The following is an 18,642-nucleotide window of genomic DNA, read 5'->3' as shown; positions in this document are numbered from 1 at the left end:
TCACTGACAGATTGTGGGAATTCTTAAAAATAACTTAGTAAACTAACACCCACTTGGAACAATCCAGATATTTATCAGCAAAAGAAAATAAAATTTTTCATCATGGTATGAGAAAGGGATAAAAAAAATCTAGAACATGTTATACAAGATGGCAGATGTATTTCATTTGAATAACTATAGAATTAGCAACAGTAAATTCCTTGAATATCAGCAACTGAAATCCATCGTACAGGAAAAATTAAATCCCAGTCAACGCAATCTAGAAAAAGCTACTTGGGTAACGAAATCTCTGTGCCCCCAAATGGTCATCAAAAATGTATAAGGTATTGTTTAAAATTGACAATTGTTCTTGCAAAAGCAAAATGTGTTCATCACCACTGTGCATTCAGATCAAAATTCTGATTGCAAAAGGAAAGACAGGACAAAATAATAAATAAATTAAACAAGTGACTTTCCAAAAGCTACGGTTGCACTTTATTTTGTTTACTTTGCTGTGACATATTTATATGAGAAAAGAGATCAGAGAATACACCTTTACATGCCTCTTCCTTTTCCAAGATCATTTGTTACTTGAAGAAAACAAAACTGAACAAACTCAAATCAAACTAGATCTGGTCCCAGCATCACTTCCCTCACACCTGTGAAGTGTGGTGGGTCAATTCCAGTACTACTTAACACAGGTTTGTTTTTTTTTTCCCGCCGTCTGTTCCAAACAATAAGTCCAGCATTTACATAATGGTGATCATTTACAAATCACATCAGCTTTTTTGATTTCTGTGTTGCCTCTTCATTCCTGGATGCTCTCATAGACTTCAAATCGGTACTCAATCCCATTCTCCTCCTGCAGCTCTTGTGGTACATCTGGAAACCTGTAGGAGAAATGATCTTTAACCTTTAATGCATCTTGATTCATCTACAAATAAAGTTTAGAGGCAAGTGCATTATTTCACATTCAAATACCCAATTTCAACATCATTCACATAACACTTTATTATATAATCAACCAAACACATTTTCCTTACTTTGTTATGTGTGTACCAAGGAGTATTAGAGCCACATTAAGAAAGAAATGCTATTGATCATTTTGAGAAGGAGGTACAAATTTTGAGATAATTCTTGAAATAGTATTTTGACTATAAAGTTGAAATGTGTTGACTAGTTGTCCCCCTGGTCCCAGCTCCTATATTTGTTCCACTTTTAACAGTAATACACAAAACTCTGGACTCGGACCTCTGTCTCCCACAGTCAACACAATACCCGTCATAATCACAAACAGAGAGCAACACAATTATCATAAATCCAGTAACTCCAAAAACATTAATAACCTCCGGCCTCTTCAAAAATCTCAGACTTCATTGAACTCTACTGTCAAAAATCCACCAGTCTCAATTAGTATGGCACTTTTAAATGTCCGCTCTCTGTTGAATAAGTCTTTTATTATTAATGATTTAATTTTAGATAATAAACTTGATTGTTTAGTATGGCACTTTTAAATGTCCAAATTAATGTACTTTTTAATTTGTATATGCTCCCTCTTGGCGGTGTCATCAGGAGGCATGGAGTGAACTTCCACAGTTACGCTGATGACACTCAGCTGTACATCTCCGTGTCTCCTGATGACACCAGACCAATGGATGCCCTTTTTAACTGTATTCTAGATATAAAATCTTGGATGGCAGAAAACTTTTTACAGCTTAACCAGGACAAAACTGAAGTTTTAAGCATCGGTCCTGAGGCTCAGAGAGAGAAACTCCTGTCTAAATTACAGGCATTTTCACTATGCCCTTCACTACAAGTGAAAAACCTGGGTGTTATTCTTGACTCTGAGCTTGGTTTTATCCCACATATTAAACATGTAACCAAAATTGGATTTTATCATCTAAAAAATATAGCCAGAGTCCGCCCTATTCTCTCTCGGGCCAACACGGAGATGCTGATGCATGCTTTTATTACCAGTCGCACTGATTATTGTAATGCGCTGCTCTCTGGTCTCCCCAAAAAGAATATTTCACCTTTGCAACTTTTGCAAAACTCTGCAGCTCGTGTGCTGACGAAGACCAGAGGGCGGGCCCACATTACACCGGTTTTACAATCGCTGCATTGGCTCCCCGTGTGTTTCAGGATCGATTTTAAAGTTCTTTTATTGGTTTTTAAATGTCTTAATGGTCTTGGGCCTTCTTATCTTTCAGATCTGCTTTTACCATATGAACCCTCACGGACCCTGAGGTCCTCTGGTACTGGCCTTTTGATTGTCCCTAAAGTCAGGACACATACTCACGGAGAGGCAGCTTTTCAGTGGTATGGTCCTCGACTGTGGAACAGCCTGCCGGAGGAGCTCAGGGCCGCAGAGAACGTTCATGTTTTTAAAAACAGGCTCAAGACCCACCTTTTTAATTTAGCTTATAACTAACGCTTATTTATTTTATGCTTATTTATTCTATCCTGTTATTCTATTTATATTATTAATTTAGTTTTACCTAATATCTATTGATTGTATTCTTATTCATTTTTTATCTTCTTACTCTGTTTATACTTATATTTATATTGTATCCCACTCTTATTTATTTTATCTTTTTATCCTGTTTATATTCTTATTAGGTCATATCTCCAGTGTTTCCTCGGAGGGGGCTCTCTGCACCGGGGCTGTGATCGACCGTGGCTGCTGGGGCTCTGTGGATCCTCTCAGCCTGGCTGGGGGGCTTCTTTGCCGCCCTCCTGCTGTGTGCCCAGCCTGGAGGCTGCGGTCTGTGACTGGCTCCCGGTGCAGACGGCTCCCTGTGATAGTGTTTCCTCACTTGGCTAATGCGTACCCAGCCCAATTTTACTCTTTAAGTGTGTGTGTGTGTGTATATGTGTGTGTGTGTATCCATGACCGTTTCTGTTAATGAGAGTGCGGGGGATGAGTGGGAGGGTGGGGTGGGGTGGGCTGCTTTTAACCATGTAAAGCACTTTGTGCTACAGTTTGTTTTGTATGAAAAGTGCTTTATAAATAAAGATTGATTGATTGATTGATAGTTGTTTTTCCAAGATGAACTGCCACAGCTGATGTGACCCTATACAAAATGCCCTGTGTAGAGGATCAAACAAATGATTTTCCATATAAAAAAAAATTGTACTGGGATGATGCACTGCATTATTATTTTTTTGTGTAGTGTCAGATACTCCCTCTCGACACTTGCATGGAAAAAAAATAGTCACATGGCTCCATTATATAACTTGCAAAGATACAAGAATTTCATGCACTGGCCCACAATGGGACAAATGGGATTCTGGTGGAATACAGTAAAACCTCCAAATATCAGTGGCTCATGGTAGTGCCAACTCCAAGCAACAGTTACCTCAAGCTTTATATTATAAGGTAAAGACCCTACAATAATACAAAGAAAATAGAGAAAACAATCAGATGACCCCGTTTGAGCAAACACTTTAGCAAGAGTGGAAAGGAAAAACTCCCTATTAACAGGAAGAAACCTCTGGCAGAACCAGGCTCAGGGAGGGGCAGCCATCTGTTGCAACCTGTTGGGGGTGAGGGGAGGAAGACAGGACAACGACACACTGAGGAAGAGAGCCAGGGATTAATAATAACTAATCATTAAATGCAGAGTGGTGTATAAACACATAGTGAGTGAAAGGGAAACACTCAGTCCATCATGGGAATCCCCCAGAAGCCTAGACGTATTGCAGCGTAACTAAAGGAGGATTCAGGGTCACCTGATCCAATCTATATGCAAAAATATCCAAAATGAGACCTGGTTCCACAGAAGAGGGGCCTGGAAGCTGAAGTCTCTACTTCCCATTCAGTACTATATTTCAAAGATTTTCAGGGCCGAGTTCAATAACCTTAGTTTTATCTGATTTTAGAAGGAGTAAATTAGAGATCATCCATGTCTTTATTTCTTTAAGACATCACTGAAGTTTAATCAATTGGTGTGTGTTATCTGGCTTTATGGATTGAAAAAGTTGGATATCATCTGCATAGAAGTGAAAATGTTTGCTATGCCTTTTAATGATAGTGCATAAGTGAAGCGTGTATAATGTAAACAGAATTGGTCCTAGCACAGAATCCAGAATTCCAAAATTATCCTCTTTACACACAAGTAATTAAGTGTGTGAAGAGGACTCAATACAAACAAACAAATTGGAGACTGTTAGATAGATATGTTTCAAGCAACTGCAGTGCATCACCTTACCTATCAGCATGCTCTAACCACTGTAATAAAATATAAGGATAAGCACAGAGACAAGTAAACTGACAGAGGCCATAAGAAGATCATTTTCCCTTCACTAAAGCTGTTTCTGTGCTGTGATGAGCTCTGAAACCTGACTGACTGTTTGACAACTACTCTTTCAAGAACTTTTGAGATAAAACAAATGTTGGCAAATGGCATATAATTAGCTGACAGATGGGTCAGGTGATTGCTACTGCCAGCTCGACAGCCTGTGGTACGTAGCCAATTAATAGAGATAGGTTGATCATATTAAAGAATTGAAGCATTAATTAATGGTAGGACTTCTTTGAGTAAGGGCCTGGTGGACGATAAATACTATAAATACGATAAACTCCATCTGGGTGTTTTTGGAGTGGAAAATTGCTGCCACACCCCCCTCCTCCTCGGCCTGTTCTTCGAGGATTCCCGACAATTAGTGTGACTCAGGAGTATTTTAGCTGATATTAAATTCTGTTTAATGATTTGAAATGTGTGACAAATATGCATAAACTAGTGCCAAGCATGTGTGATGGTCTTACTCTGGCAGCAGACGATATTTGTCCAGACTGATCTCAGGTAAGAATGTGTCGCACTCAAACTGCTTCAGAATTTGAGTGACAAACAGTCTTCTCATTCCCGTGCTCCCCATCATCTCCTGGGTGATCAAAACATAATTAAAGAGAAAGATGTGTAGTTGCAGCTTCTCTTGAAGTGCTTCACTATAACCACCAATAGTAGCAGTCACCAGTGTGACAGTAAAAACCAACTTGGAGTAATTATTTAGAGGCCAGCTGACTATTAATATGTAATCAGTTAGCCTGGCCTACTCTTTTTTCAGTTAATTCAAAATGACCAATTTCTGACTCTAAAAAACGTGGAAGTGAATACAAACATACCTTGTAGAGAGAACTGCCTCCTATAACCCAGACCTGATCGGCCTGATCAGCCAGTTCTGTTTCGATTAGCCTGAGAGCTGAGCTGAAGTCTGACGCCAAGTAGTGTGCTCCTGCAGGGGGCACTCTGGACCAGAATGACCAGTTACAGCATGTCAGTTAGAACAGGGCAATACTTTGTGTAGCAAAACTCTGCACTGAGTAATAACCCCCCCCCACCCCACACACACACACACACACACACGAAGGGAGTCAATGCACTGCAAACTGGGCATTATGATAAAACGTGACACCGTGAAAGGGCACCAACTGTGTGTGACAAATACTTGCACTTCCTGCTGAGGACAATGTTGATTCTGTTGCTCAGAGGTCGGTTCTTCTCTGGGATAGAGTACCACGTCTTCTTGCCCATGATCACCACATTCTGCTTGCCTGCACAAGGACAAGTTTTGAATTCAGTCAATCAATTATTATTATCACATGTTTTAGCGTGCAATCTCCAGAGCATGGGGTGTCAAACTCCTTTTACGTCACAGGCCACATACTGCCCAGTTTGATCTTAAATGGGACGAACAAGTGAAACTCCACTTTGTGTCTGTGTAAATAAGCTAAATATGTAACTGAAATTTGTCAGAACTCTTCAGACTTAAATTGTAAGAAATAAATGTGTAAAATTACAGAAAAAGTCCTGGTAGCTGACCGCCTAGTCTTTTGTTTTGTCTTTTTTCTCTGGTCCCCTCCTCAATCAGACCAGGAGTGACATGTTTAGCTGCATGTTCTCCTTAAATTGCTGGCTGTCTGAGTGGTGTCCAAAAAAATGATGTGGGCTTTATAGATAATTGGGAAACTTTCTGGAGCCAACCTCCACTTGTTAAGAGACATGGCATCCATCCCACTTTGGATGGAGCAGCTCTCATTTCTAGAAATCTGGCCAAATTTATTAAACCCCCCCAAAACGTGATTATCCGGAGTTGGGAGGAGGAAGCAGAGATGTCTTACATGTCTCTCTGCAGCTTCTCTCCTCCCGTTATCCACCCAAAACCCTGACCATAATATTCTATTAAAGCATGCTGTACGTATTACAGGTACTGCCCAACAGTGGTTTGTATCATATCTATCTAAAAGATAGATATCTATCTAAAAGATAGATATGGAGGAGAGTCCTCTTCACACACAGGTTAACTATGGAGTTCCACAGGGTTCCGTGCTAGGACCAATTCTATTTACATTATACATGCTTCTCTTTGGCAGTATCTTCAGAAGGGATAGGATACATTTTCACCGCTATTCAGATGACACCCAACTTTATCTATCCATGAAGCAACACCAATTAGTTAAACTGCAGGAATGTCTTAAAGACATAAAGACTTGGATGTTTTCTAATTTTCTACTTCTAAATTCAGATAAAACTGAGGTTATTGTACTCGGCCGTGAAAATCTTAAAAATATGGTATCTCACCAGATTCAGTAACACTGTGAGGAACCATTTTTTTGACCAGTATATGTCCTTCAATGCACATACTAAACACATATGTACGACTGCTTTTTTCCATTTGCACAACATCTCTAAAATTAGAAATATCCTGTCTCAGAGTGATGCTGAAAAACTAGTTCATGCATTTATTACTTCTAGGCTGGACTACTGTATTTCATTATTATCAGGATGTCCTAAAAACTCCCGGAAAAGCCTTCAGTTAATCCAAAATGCTACAGCAAGAGTACTGACAGGGACTAAAAAAGAGAGAGCATATTTCTCCTATATTGGCTTCCCTTCATTGGCTCCCTGTTAAATCAAGAATTGGTATGATGGTATGGTCCCAGTCTGTCTTTTCATGTGACTGGCCACATGGTGTGCCCCATCAAAATAAAGTCCCACCCCTGCCTGCATAGATTCTCAGTAGGGCTGAAGATTCAGCTCCCACATACCAGCGGGCCATTAATAATTAATAATAATAACCAACTTCTGACAAGCTTCTGTTTTTTCACAAAACCCAAAATATGGGTTTGACATAATGACATAATTATGAGGGGTCTGGACAGAGGTAAAGCTGTGCTAAAATCCTGAGCTACATCTATTGAATTGGAGTGTGTTATGATACACAGTGAATTACTTTTCGATATATACTACTCTCCAAAATATGCAGTTTCACAATGATATTGTAAAGCAAATTACATTATTTACCATGTTGTTTAGTTTATGTGGATGTTGCTAAAAAAAAAAAAAAAGGAATGTTATGTGGTCAAATGTCACGTGGTCACTGATTCTGTGGAGGGGAGAAAAAAACCCCACTTTCCACAAATCTGCTTGAATCCCAGTGACGTAAACTTTGTCATTGAGCAGTGAGTGAAATAAACCATGAGGTGCAATCATAGCATTGTAAGATGTTGAAAGAAAGATTGTAAATCATACTTTCAACATCTTACAATGCTATGATTGCACCTATTCCCCAACTCTCTGTGAATGGTACTCAAGGCCATTCATCAGTTTTTGATCAATGGTCATGACAATTTGCATATTAATGATTAAGGAATTCTCAAGGAAAATTATTGACAACAAAAACGGAGTAGCATTCAGGTAGCTGTAGGGCTGCAGCTATCAGCTATTTTAGTAATCAAGTAATTATCGATTATCCCATAGATTATTCTATTCTGATGTGCTGTGTAATCCATTCATTTAAATGTTAATAGGAAAGGATTAGACAAAAGTAGAAAAACAGTCAGGAAATACTCTTAAGTGTTCAGTTTCTATGCCATATGTGCCAGATACAAGATCCAGAACAGGAGTGGCAAATGTATGGCTTGCGGGCCACATCTGGCCCATTTTTGTCTGACACAATTATATCTGTCCCACGAATAATTTCATAAGTCAGTTATTAATTGTCCATCGGTATGTGGGAGCCGAATCCTCAGCCCTGCTCAGAATCCATGCAGGCAGGAGTGGGACTTTTGATGGGCACACCATTTATGTCACCCCACACACCAAAGAAAAAGTTAAATAAATGAGCTGCAATACTTGTAACTTGGTCAATCGTTTTTATAGTCACTATCTAGACAGTTTTGTTTCTGTAATTTGAGGTTATCACGTTTATTATTTTTACGTCTCAAAACAGTATCGCCAACAACCAGAGTTTGCTCCTCAACACATGAGGGTGGCTTCGGTCGCACTGACTACAGGTACAAGTATCATTATTACTAAAGGAGGCAGAGGAGTAACTAAACATCTGACACACTGAGCAGGAAAGTGCAGGAGGGACGGGTGGAGAGGCCATGTTGCTAGAGATCTGGCTACGAGCTAAACTAAGCCAGCGAATCCTGAAAGACGCACTGAATGAATACTGCAAATATAATTAGTGGGTGAATCAAATTGTGTGCTTTGGCGTGTGTGCATTTTATTAGCTTTTTATTAAAATTATAGACGATTGTAACATAAGTTACACAAAAACACCATCATTCATAGTAACGGGAGCAGGGAGTGATACTCTACCATAGAGAGCACCAACACCAAGTTGTGTTCTTTCACCAACATGTCGGTAAAATAACAGAGGTAACTAGTAGGTGTTGGGTTAGTATGATGTTAAGCAGAGAAATCCAGAAGGATGAATCTTGGTGGATTTTGCAAAGAAAAAAAAAAAAAAGATTGAAATAGCTGTGGTAGACATGTACCTCAAGAAGAGGGAGGGACAGGGTAAGGGTGGAGTAAGGTGCAGTCTTAAAGAGATAGGACACTGTAAGTTGGTGTCAGGAAAGATTGTAGCCAAGCAGCATCAGATGACAATCTGGAGGAGGACTTTGGGAAAGCCAAGGATGAAATGACGGAAACGTCTTGTACCTGAGAGCAAAGTGACACAGGTACAGGGAAAGTAATTTCCTCCAGGCCCAGGAACGTCAGCAGCACCTGTACAACTTTTGAAACTTTTTTTTACCAAAGTCCCCCCGCCCCACCCCAAACACACATATCTGTCCTAATGAATAAGTGATAACTGTGTGTACTTTTGTCACCTGTGTTTTTGGTGACTATTGTCCTTGATGTAAATATGTAAAAAATTGTGTATGTCTCTGTTCTGCGTCCTGTTTGTTTGTATATGTGTTTTTCTTGCTGCTGTTACAACCAAATTTCCCCTTGTGGGACAATTAAAGAATTATTCTATTCTATTCTATTCAACCCTGGCCCTTCGATACAAGCAGCACACTTGTTGCTTTATGTTCATGTTTAAGTTATGTCACTCAGAGAACTTTGACCTGTGACTAAGCAAAGACAAGGTGGAGATGAGTTACCTTTCACTGACGGAGTTGCTGTCATCTTTCGGAAATGTGCGAATTCCTTACTGTAAAAGAGCATGTATGTTAACAGATGTACATTTTAACGTCGCTACATCAGCTCGCTTGACCTTAGGTTAGACTTAGCTTGTACCAACAAATGTCCCATATTTAAACTGTTGTGAATGAACTGTTGGCCTTTAATCCGTCAAACACATCTCAGACTTATTTCTCATGAATGATATTAAGTTACTTTGAGCCAGAAACAACATTTCTGTCAGTGTGGAAGCTACTGTCAGGTTTTGCCAAAGTCACTTGTACATGTCCATTACCCAGATAAGATATTAAAAATGTTTTCTTCACCAAAGATCTAGCCAAAGCGTAGTGATTGTCTGAAGATATGTACATATGTAAGATATGTACAGTGATTAAAAATGTAGCACAGCCGATGTACAGTGCCATACAAAACGATTCATTTCAGAAATCCTGTCGATTAATCAATACAAGCACAGATACTCGACATAAGAGACACAGAAACATCGGCCGGCGGGACTGACCTGAGCCTAATGGGGTGCCATGGCAGGTTTCCCTTGTTGCCGATGCCCCGGTCAGGGCACACGGCCACAATAGCGTTCAAAACGCGGGACATCATTACCGTGGACCGACACTGCACACTCCCGCCACAGAAACGCCGGAAATGACGACGACTGCTTCTCTTTTTTTTCTCCAACTTTATTTCAACAGAAACCTTTTTTAACATCAGCAAGCATAATACACGGAGAACACAATGTATTATTGTATTGCAAAATTGTAATACAGTGGAACAGTATGTATAATTATACAAATAGGATAGAAATACAGGTTAAAAGGGGGACAAAGGCGAGAGATGCTGTGACGCTGAATAATTAAATAAATAGATTAAAAATATTACAAATATGTTTGGTTTTTAAAGCTTTCTTGTTGTGAGAGGAACAAATTCTAGTCAGAGATCTATTTCTTTCCTGAAAGGGGAGAAGTGCGGGTTCTTGTTTGAGAACTTACATTTAATGGTGAAATACCTCTTTCACTTTATTATTAGAATTGAATAAAATATTATAGAATTTTATTTCGAACATGCAAATATAACTGAAATAACAAGAGAAAAAAAGAAAAAAACAAACAAAACTTAAAAATCATCAAGTTTTCATGTATATATTTATGTCTACAGAATGTGTGTGCTCGAAAAGGAGTAGGATGAAGTTTACACTGTTTACACTTTTACTGTTCCTACCCCCTTTACCCCCTTACTGATGAAATAAATGATGATGATGATGATGATGATGAAATATAGTGACAACGATGTAAACTCTATGTGCAGGCAAATACTATTGTACGCAAATTCAGCTTTTCTTCACTTCCAGTTAAAGTGGGTTTAAAGCGTATTACACACCGCTATGCTGCCCGCTTGTGGTCATCTTACAAACAATGTAGCATGCAGAAGTTGCATGTTGCATATAATGATGCAATGAGAATCCTTCTTAGGATACCTAGAGGGTCTAGTGCCAGTCAGATGTTTGTAGCTGTGGGTATTTGGACTTTTAAGGAATTTAATGTTCACTTTTAGAGAACGACGGGATGGCTCTAGAAACAGTATAATTTTAGCACACACAGATCCGACAGTGAGACATCCTTTCTCATCCAGTCTGAGGAAGCACTGGTTTGTGTATTTATTGATTTTTTTCTAAATAATTGTGTATTTTATGTACATTATGGTTTTATATTTTTGAATTTTTTTTTTTTTTTTTTATTAATATGTTGTGTTTTGTCTTGTTTCTTTTGTTTTAACTATGGAAATAAAGTCTGTCAATAAAGACTGAATTGAAATTGAATTTATGGATGCGGTATTTGGCGAGGAGTAAAATCAGATTCATGAGGTAAAAAGCTCACTAGAGTCAGTATAACCAAATAAAAATGTGTTTTGATTAAAATAAAAACTCCAAATTTTGATAAGATGCTGTTAGAGATGCAACTAGTGATATCTTTCCATAAAATCTGAGTAAAGGTACACAACCCAAAATAAATGCGAGGAGGTCTCTGGGACAATCTTACAAAAGGCGCAGAATGTGTCTATATCACTTATATCTTTAAAGGAAGCTTTTAACAGGGTAAAATCTATGAATTAGCTTAAATTAAATCTCACTTTGTTAGTAAGGAGGATTTTTTGTTACAAAGACCAAACCTTTTTCCAGTCAGTGTCCTGACAAAATGAGTCCAGAATGAAATGGATGGAGGAACAGAGATGAGTGACTCTTGAAAAAGAGACCCAATCTTGGCATTCACACCTTTACAAGAGGAAAAAATCTGACCTAAAGGAGACTCTTTCAGAACAGGGCAGGACATGAACAGATGTGGGGAGACAGTGGTATTTCTAAACAACATGGACAGCTGGTATGAGATGGTATGGCATCAAAAACAATACAGAACTCCTTTGGGTATACTGGAATGTTATATCTGGACAGGAACACTGAGTAATTATATAATAAGCCTGCATTATTGAATACTTGACTTACAAGAAGAATCCCATTATTAAACTAGTTTTCAAAGAATAGTGACTTATTCTTGTATAGAATGTTACGGTTGTTCCAAATATAATATTTTTGTGGAGAAAAGTTATGTTTATAGATCAAAGACCATGCCAAAAGAGCCTGTTAATGAAGGTTTGAGAGTTTAATTGGGATTTTCTGAATACTGTAGTTGCAGAGAATAATAAAGTCCAAGCCACCCAAACATGAAAAGATATTGATGAGAGATGAAAGATGACTGCTTCTTCTTTTGGAGAGCTACACGGCTCATCTTCTCTGTGAAATTACACGATTCTGCTGAAAACATTTGCATTTTTTTATTTAGTCAAAAAATTGCTGCCTTAAAGTAAAGTGAGTCAAAGTCAGTCATAAGTATGAGCATAAAATGTAAAAAGCTTACGACTGACGAGTGAGTGGAACCCCGAAAATCCAAACTCAATGAAACCTGCTGAAATTGAACTTGAAGTACAAGAAATGTGTTCAGCTATCATGCTACAGCCAGAGCTAGAGTACAAAAACATATTCTTACAATGCTTACAAATGATTTCTGACATATTTGATGACAGCAGTGAGGCGCTATACCACCGCTATAGACAGGAGTCTCCACCTCAAATTATGGACTAAAAGCATCTCATACTCCCAGTCGTCAGATCTCAAGTGTTCAGTGAGAAGCTCCATAGGAATCATCCGTGTTGAAAAATCACGTGTCCTTATTTTCATCCTATCAGATGTGAATAAAGCTGGTGTAGAAATTCAGGGAGCAGTCTGACGGTAAATACAGCAGGGACAGCAGTGCAGAGACTCGTGGATGAAGAGATCACACTCCACACAGAACACACTGTGACACGATGGACAGCTGAACATCTGGAATGCCACAGGCATGCAGACAGAGCAAATAAATAAAAGGCAGATAAAGACATTATACAGTTTTTACAAGAAAAAATCTAAATGAATCCAGCAGGGCACAAAGTGTCACAGCAACTGAAGGCAGGGCCCTGAATTCACCAAAACTTAAGCTCTGCCAGCCAGCACATGTGGGTGGAAAAGTGTGCTGCTTAAATCTGTAAATAATCAACTAGTCTGCTGACTTATCCTATCTGCATTCGTTCTCAGATGGGTATATATTTAGATTTACATATTTATATTTACATATATTTTAAATAATTATTTAATCTTTAAAAAAAACTAAATGATATACATATAATAATAACAATAATATTGATAATAAAAGGGGCAGCATGGAGACACTGATATAATTATTATTATTATTATAAACTGAAGATTATGGCACAAGTCACAGTTTTGACAATTTCACAATGAGGAACATTGTGAGCAGAAATCACTTGTAAACCTAGACAAATGACTCAATTTACACAGCAAAGACTGAGGGCAGTTGACTGTGACAGGTAAACTGGCTTTTATGAGTAAAACTGGAAGTTCATTTCACAACAAGAATAATATTGTGCTGTGCTGCACAGATATTCAGCCAACTTACACTTTTATCCTTCAGCTCTGCTTGACATGCCTGACAGAACCTGAAACCAAACCAAAACAGTATAAGACATGCAGTGAAACACCATCTGCATCTCAATGTGAGAGTAGATCACAGCTACCTGTCTCCTTGGATGTTCTCCACTGGACTCTCTATAAAAGCTTGGAGGGGGAAGAGGTGGTGGAAGGATCTGGCGAGATGGGGGGCTGACACCAGAGTCAAACCTTGGAGATAAAACAGCACACAGGCCAGTCAACACACAACAACAAAAAAATAATTTTTTTTTTTTCATCTAATCCTTTAACTGAACAGTCCCGCAATACATACCACACACTTTACACTCCACAGGAAGCTCAGTGTAAGTGGAGTGGCACTGCGGACAGAAATATCCTCCCAGAGACAGTCCTGGACCACTGCTGCTGTCCAGATGACTGGACAAACACAAAGACGAGCGTCAAAACAAATATTCATTTTAACCTGCAGTCTTAGCCATGTGGTTAATCGCACTGCTCTCTACTCACGACATGCTGAACGACGGCTTGGCATCCTGGTCAGTCACAGAGGCAATGGTATGCTGAGGAAAACCTGAGCAAACACAAGGTTCACATCAAGTGGATTCAGTGAGAATGACTTGCTTTTTTTTCCAAATCTTGGTTCTGTTTCAAAGGAATCATTTCAAAACGTAACCACAAGAAATAGCTATCAGAAACTCTGAAGGATTTAAACACTAATCTAACCATGAACAGCAACTTTCACAAGAGCTTAGAAGAAGCATTATACAGACACACAAAACCACAAAAGCATACAAACACAATTCTAAAGACCTAAAGGTTCATCAGCACATAATAAGATCAACAGTTTACAGATGACACAGAAATAACCACTGCTTTATTTTGAAGGAAAACAGCTCCAAAGTCTAGCAGCTGAAAGTGAGTCAGCTTTGCTGATGCAGTGAGGGAATAAAACAAAGCAGAACACTACTTAAGAATCACCAGAGCAGCAGCAAGCACTGAAGCTTAACAGAACAAAGCTTCTGTGTTTAGACCTGCTGACAGCATGTACCCACACTGTACCCTGGACAGGTGGACAAGTGCGTTACTTTTACTGGTGGCCTCAGTATTGGACGCAACGTACATAAAGAGCTTAAGTATATGAGAAGGTGAACGTGACACTTCCAGTGATTACTTGGGGTTCACCAGTGTCACTGGTTTAGTTCCATTGTTTTTATTAATAACTTTGATCCACAAGGAAATCCTACTAATTCCAAAGGCTTTTGCTGCAGCTGTAGGTAAGTGACGAGAGAGGAGCTGACTGAATACCAAGAGATGGAGACGGTGTCAGCATACTCACCCATGCGGATTAAAGAGCATTCAGAGGAGGAGCTGGCAGGAGGAGGTTTGATGTGAAGCATCAGCAGCTCTTTGAAGTGGCTCTCATCCAGGATCACGTGGTACGAGCCGCCTGTCTCTCTCGTCAGCACTGTACATACCCGGACCTCTGCTGACAGACCGATGACAGACACCCGCACCTTCAGAGACTTCAGGGTCTGACGGAGGAGATGGAGCACAGAGCTGTCTCTGGACCTGAGCTAACTTGTCTATAAGATAACCAATGGACTGATGACTGTCAGCACAAAAAACAGAGTGGCTTCACCTTGATCAGCTCATAGATGTTGGCTGGGTCGCATGTAGTGAGACTACTGAGGATGATCAGGATCTCCCGGCTCGTATGTCCAGGCATGTGCCTTCACACAGAGGCAGACAGCAGCTCAATGACGTCTCACTACAGAAGCTAATCAAAAACAATGACTCTGCTCAACCTACTTGAGGGTTTGTATGGCCAGGTTGAGGGAATTGTAGAGGGACGGCTCTCCTACGCAAACAGTGTCCACAGCTTTTTTCAGAGCAGTGATGTGCTTCTTTGGATTTCCTGGTGATGCCGTGAAACAACACACACACACACACACACACACACAAACAGTACATTTGCATTACAGAACAGATGACGTGAGGTTAAAAAAAAAAAACTAACACTGGCACACTGACGCTAATTAAAAGAAAAAAAAAAAGAAAAAAGAAATAGTGGCAAATCAAAAAACATTGGTTCAAAGAGACCACAGTGAATGCATCACATCTGTAATTTTTACCTGCCAGATCAGTCAGCTTCTCAGCCCTTTTGTTCTTTGTGGTGATAATACCAACCTACAAAACAAAACACAGCACAACTCACTTACTAGCAGTCACTCATTAGTCTCTGGAAGTTTGCTGAACATCCGCACACAGCCGAGTGTAACCCAGCAGCAACCTGGGGCCAATGCTGAAACTCTGGTACCTCCAGCCTCCAGTAAGGCTGGCTTCGAAAGCATGTCAGGACACTCGTATGTTAAACCCGACATATACAGATTAGAAAGCATGTTTACAACCCGGTCGACCTTCACGGACAGGACGTCTCTCCATTAGAACTGCATGTTGGGCCATTTCAACCAGGGTCTGTCACCCTCACTAATCTAAGACACCCAACTGTCTTTGTGCATTTTTATCAAATTATCAGGCGTTGCTTTGTGCATGAAGTCTGTGCTCCAGGTTGGCAAATCAAACTTTTTTGTCTGTCATATATCAGCAGGCGTATAAGCTGAGTAGCCCAGCCTTAGAGGGAGCATGAGGAATTCAGTAGTTTAGGAGGAGCTAAGAGTCAAAGGGAAACTAACTGGATTGGGCATCTGAGTAAAAGTATGAAACCAGTGTGTGTTTGTATACAGTGACAAGGGGCAGAATATGACTTAATATGACTTATGGCATACCTGGCTGATGGGATTTTGGTCAAAATATTCATCAACAAATACTTCCATGAGCTGAGGAGGAAAGAAGAGATGAGATGGTTAGCAGACAATCACACCATGTAGCTGCTGGTGTCCAGGGAGACAGCTCTGCTTTACCTTGAGAGTAGAGGTGAGGCGGTTTGGTTTTAAGTCCTGGTCTTCCATACTACGCGAACAGTCAATCACCACATACAGGTGACGCATCTGAAGTACAAAACAACCTTTAACATCTTAACCTTCTTTTTCAAATTTTTCAAAAAATAGATGTTATGCACAATATTAACCAGCGGGTATGTTGGGCTACAAATATAGAATGTGCAGCAGATCCTATATTGACATGATAGCTCAGAGGCCTTGGCTTTGTGCTACGACAGGAAACTTCTCATTCATTTCAGGTTTATTTATAGAGCACCAAATCACATCAACAGTCACTTCAAGGTTTTAAACTGAAAAGTAAAGATCCAGCAGCATTCTGCAAACATGTTATTATACAGATATACACACAACTACTCACGGATTTAGAATAATTAGTTAACTGTGTGTAAATTTTCTATGCTTTATTTCAGAGTACTGAAACAGCACTCCACTTCAATAACAAACCACAAAAAGTGTTACGCATGTGGGAAACACAAGGCTCTGCACAACTCACCATTCCAAGTCTCACTTGCCCATGGCTCTCTATCACCCTGTGCAGCAAAGAAAGCATGAGATGAGGAGCAGAAGAAGACAAAAGCATTTTCATCATGGGATGGATAGACAGACAGACAGACAGACAGACAGACACACACCTTTTCCGTTTGGACTGGTACAGAATCTCTTCCACTGTGGCTTTGAGTGAGCCTGACTCGTCCTCCTTCAGCACCTCCCTGAGGATGAAACATATTCCACAATAATCCAGGGAATGACGACACACAGCTCAAGTTGCAGATGCCCATGGCTGAGCAGTCTCACCATGTCCTCTCATAGCCCCCTTCCCAGCGCTTGGCTCTCTCTGGTTCTTCATCCATTCTGTTTGGCGGCCAGAAATTCAACAGACGCTCCCAGCCAAATCACTGCCAAACCAAGTACACACATTCGGTACTACAGACTCACAATAACTCATGACACGCTGCATTAAGGATAGGACGTATGGCCACATCTCGGTTATTGCTCATTCTGCATTTAACCCATGTGCCCTGCTTAGAAGCACAGTGGCAGTTATCGATTACTGTAGATTACCTCGGTGACTAGCTACCTTCTAGGAAGTTGGCGGTAAATAAAAACATGTTAATAAAAACACGGACTGAAGCGAGGCGGCCATGTCAAAAACCCCATCATCAGACCAAACAGCACCTTTTACGTACGGGTCGTTATCAGCGCCACAGACCTGCCTGTAAGTAGAGTCAAAATAACAGATGTTGTAAGTGCAGACCGCTGAGCCACAGCTCATGGTAAATGGCCTGCATTTGTATAGCGCTTTACTCAGTCCCTAAGGACCCCAAAGCGCTTTACACTACATTCAGTCATTCACACATACATTCACACACTGGCAATGGCAAGCTACATTGTAGCCACAGCTGCCCTGGGGCGCACTGACAGAGGCGAGGCTGCCGGACACTGGCGCCACCGGGCTCTCTGACCACCACCAGTAGGCAAACATGGGGTTAGTATCTTGCCCAAGGATATTTGGCATGCAGCCAGGAGCAGCCTGGGATCGAACCACCGACCTTCTGATTAGCTCTGCCACCTGAGCTACAGCCACTCATAGCCCTCCATGTTCTTCCAGGACAGCGTGAGGCTGACACTGGGTTCGCTGACCTTACAGTGAGAGAAGCGACAGATGAAGTCGGGTTTTGAAATGAACTTACACTTTCCACCACCAACGAATTACTCCAGCTCGCCGACTCTATTCCGCCTGCTAGCTAGCTAGCTACAAGTCCTGATAAATCGGTGATTTTCATGCAGTTCAAACAACAAGCATGATGCGGGACTCATATCATGCAGTTACACAGGACTATGATTTTAAACACCTTATAACTTACTATACTAACTAAACAATAAATATAAACACTCACCAACTCTGACTCTACTGTAACGCAAGCTGTGCAACAAGACTTTTCCTCCGGATGGAAACGGGCAAAGAAGAAAAGGGATCCGGTGACATAGTATTTATTATGATCGCAGCATGATGGCCGCGGCATTTTAATGAAAGTTTACACAGTGTCATATACAAACAAATAGCTTTGTGATTTTACATCATACTGTACATATCAGGGAGAGTGCAAAAATCAGTGGGGAAAAAAATGACAATGCTTAATGGTAGTTTAATGCAGTACATGGCAATTGTTAAAAGTTATTAGCGCCCAGATCCATGAACATTTATGCTATGTGCTAATAACCTAAGCTCTGCGCCCATACTAAACAGAGTTTTCCT

The 18,642-nt window shown here is 40.2% G+C and overlaps 2 protein-coding genes across 4 annotated transcripts; both read right to left on the bottom strand.

The window, feature by feature from the left end:
- Positions 1 to 467: 467 nt before the first annotated feature.
- Positions 468 to 10,046, bottom strand: dhfr (dihydrofolate reductase). Its single transcript, XM_063489964.1, has 6 exons — positions 9,916 to 10,046; positions 9,377 to 9,426; positions 5,428 to 5,533; positions 5,105 to 5,228; positions 4,748 to 4,863; positions 468 to 869 (listed from the first exon to the last, which is right to left on the bottom strand). Exons 1-6 carry the CDS (start codon positions 10,008 to 10,010, stop codon positions 788 to 790), a joined length of 573 nt encoding a protein of 190 aa, XP_063346034.1. The 5' UTR covers positions 10,011 to 10,046; the 3' UTR covers positions 468 to 787.
- Positions 10,047 to 12,049: 2,003 nt separating this feature from the next.
- Positions 12,050 to 18,389, bottom strand: gtf2h2 (general transcription factor IIH, polypeptide 2). 3 transcript variants are annotated; one of them, XM_063490474.1, is made up of 15 exons: positions 18,284 to 18,389; positions 17,181 to 17,281; positions 17,018 to 17,095; positions 16,879 to 16,915; positions 16,347 to 16,433; positions 16,212 to 16,262; positions 15,558 to 15,612; positions 15,235 to 15,340; positions 15,065 to 15,155; positions 14,762 to 14,957; positions 13,933 to 13,996; positions 13,739 to 13,842; positions 13,533 to 13,635; positions 13,415 to 13,454; positions 12,050 to 12,783 (listed from the first exon to the last, which is right to left on the bottom strand). In XM_063490474.1, exons 2-15 carry the CDS (start codon positions 17,234 to 17,236, stop codon positions 12,673 to 12,675), a joined length of 1,179 nt encoding a protein of 392 aa, XP_063346544.1. In that variant the 5' UTR covers positions 17,237 to 17,281; positions 18,284 to 18,389; the 3' UTR covers positions 12,050 to 12,672. The 3 variants fall into 3 exon arrangements, with proteins under 3 accessions (XP_063346544.1, XP_063346545.1, XP_063346546.1); XM_063490475.1 differs by lacking the exon at positions 18,284 to 18,389 and adding an exon at positions 18,077 to 18,263; XM_063490476.1 differs by lacking the exon at positions 18,284 to 18,389 and adding an exon at positions 17,936 to 18,028.
- Positions 18,390 to 18,642: the final 253 nt, after the last annotated feature.

This window comes from Pelmatolapia mariae, linkage group LG12 (genome assembly GCF_036321145.2).
Source record: "Pelmatolapia mariae isolate MD_Pm_ZW linkage group LG12, Pm_UMD_F_2, whole genome shotgun sequence".
Taxonomy (NCBI): domain Eukaryota; kingdom Metazoa; phylum Chordata; class Actinopteri; order Cichliformes; family Cichlidae; genus Pelmatolapia; species Pelmatolapia mariae.
Note: the sequence above shows the minus strand (reverse complement) of the source record. Positions and strands in the feature narration are given on the sequence as shown.

Bases quoted from the DNA above. Each gene is read 5' to 3' on its own strand.
- dhfr (XM_063489964.1), bottom strand. From the start codon at position 10,010: ATGATGTCCCGCGTTTTGAACGCTATTGTGGCCGTGTGCCCTGACCGG. The intron at 4,864-5,104 runs GTATGTTTGTAT...TTGATCACCCAG, and splicing joins GAGGCAGTTCTCTCTACAAG to GAGATGATGGGGAGCACGGG. The intron at 870-4,747 runs GTAAGACCATCA...TTTCTCCTACAG, and splicing joins AAATATCGTCTGCTGCCAGA to GTTTCCAGATGTACCACAAG.
- gtf2h2 (XM_063490474.1), bottom strand. From the start codon at position 17,236: ATGGATGAAGAACCAGAGAGAGCCAAGCGCTGGGAAGGGGGCTATGAG. The intron at 15,156-15,234 runs GTAGGTTGAGCA...CTCTGTGTGAAG, and splicing joins CTGGCCATACAAACCCTCAA to GCACATGCCTGGACATACGA. The intron at 13,843-13,932 runs GTGAGTAGAGAG...GTGTTTGTCCAG, and splicing joins AAGCCGTCGTTCAGCATGTC to TCATCTGGACAGCAGCAGTG.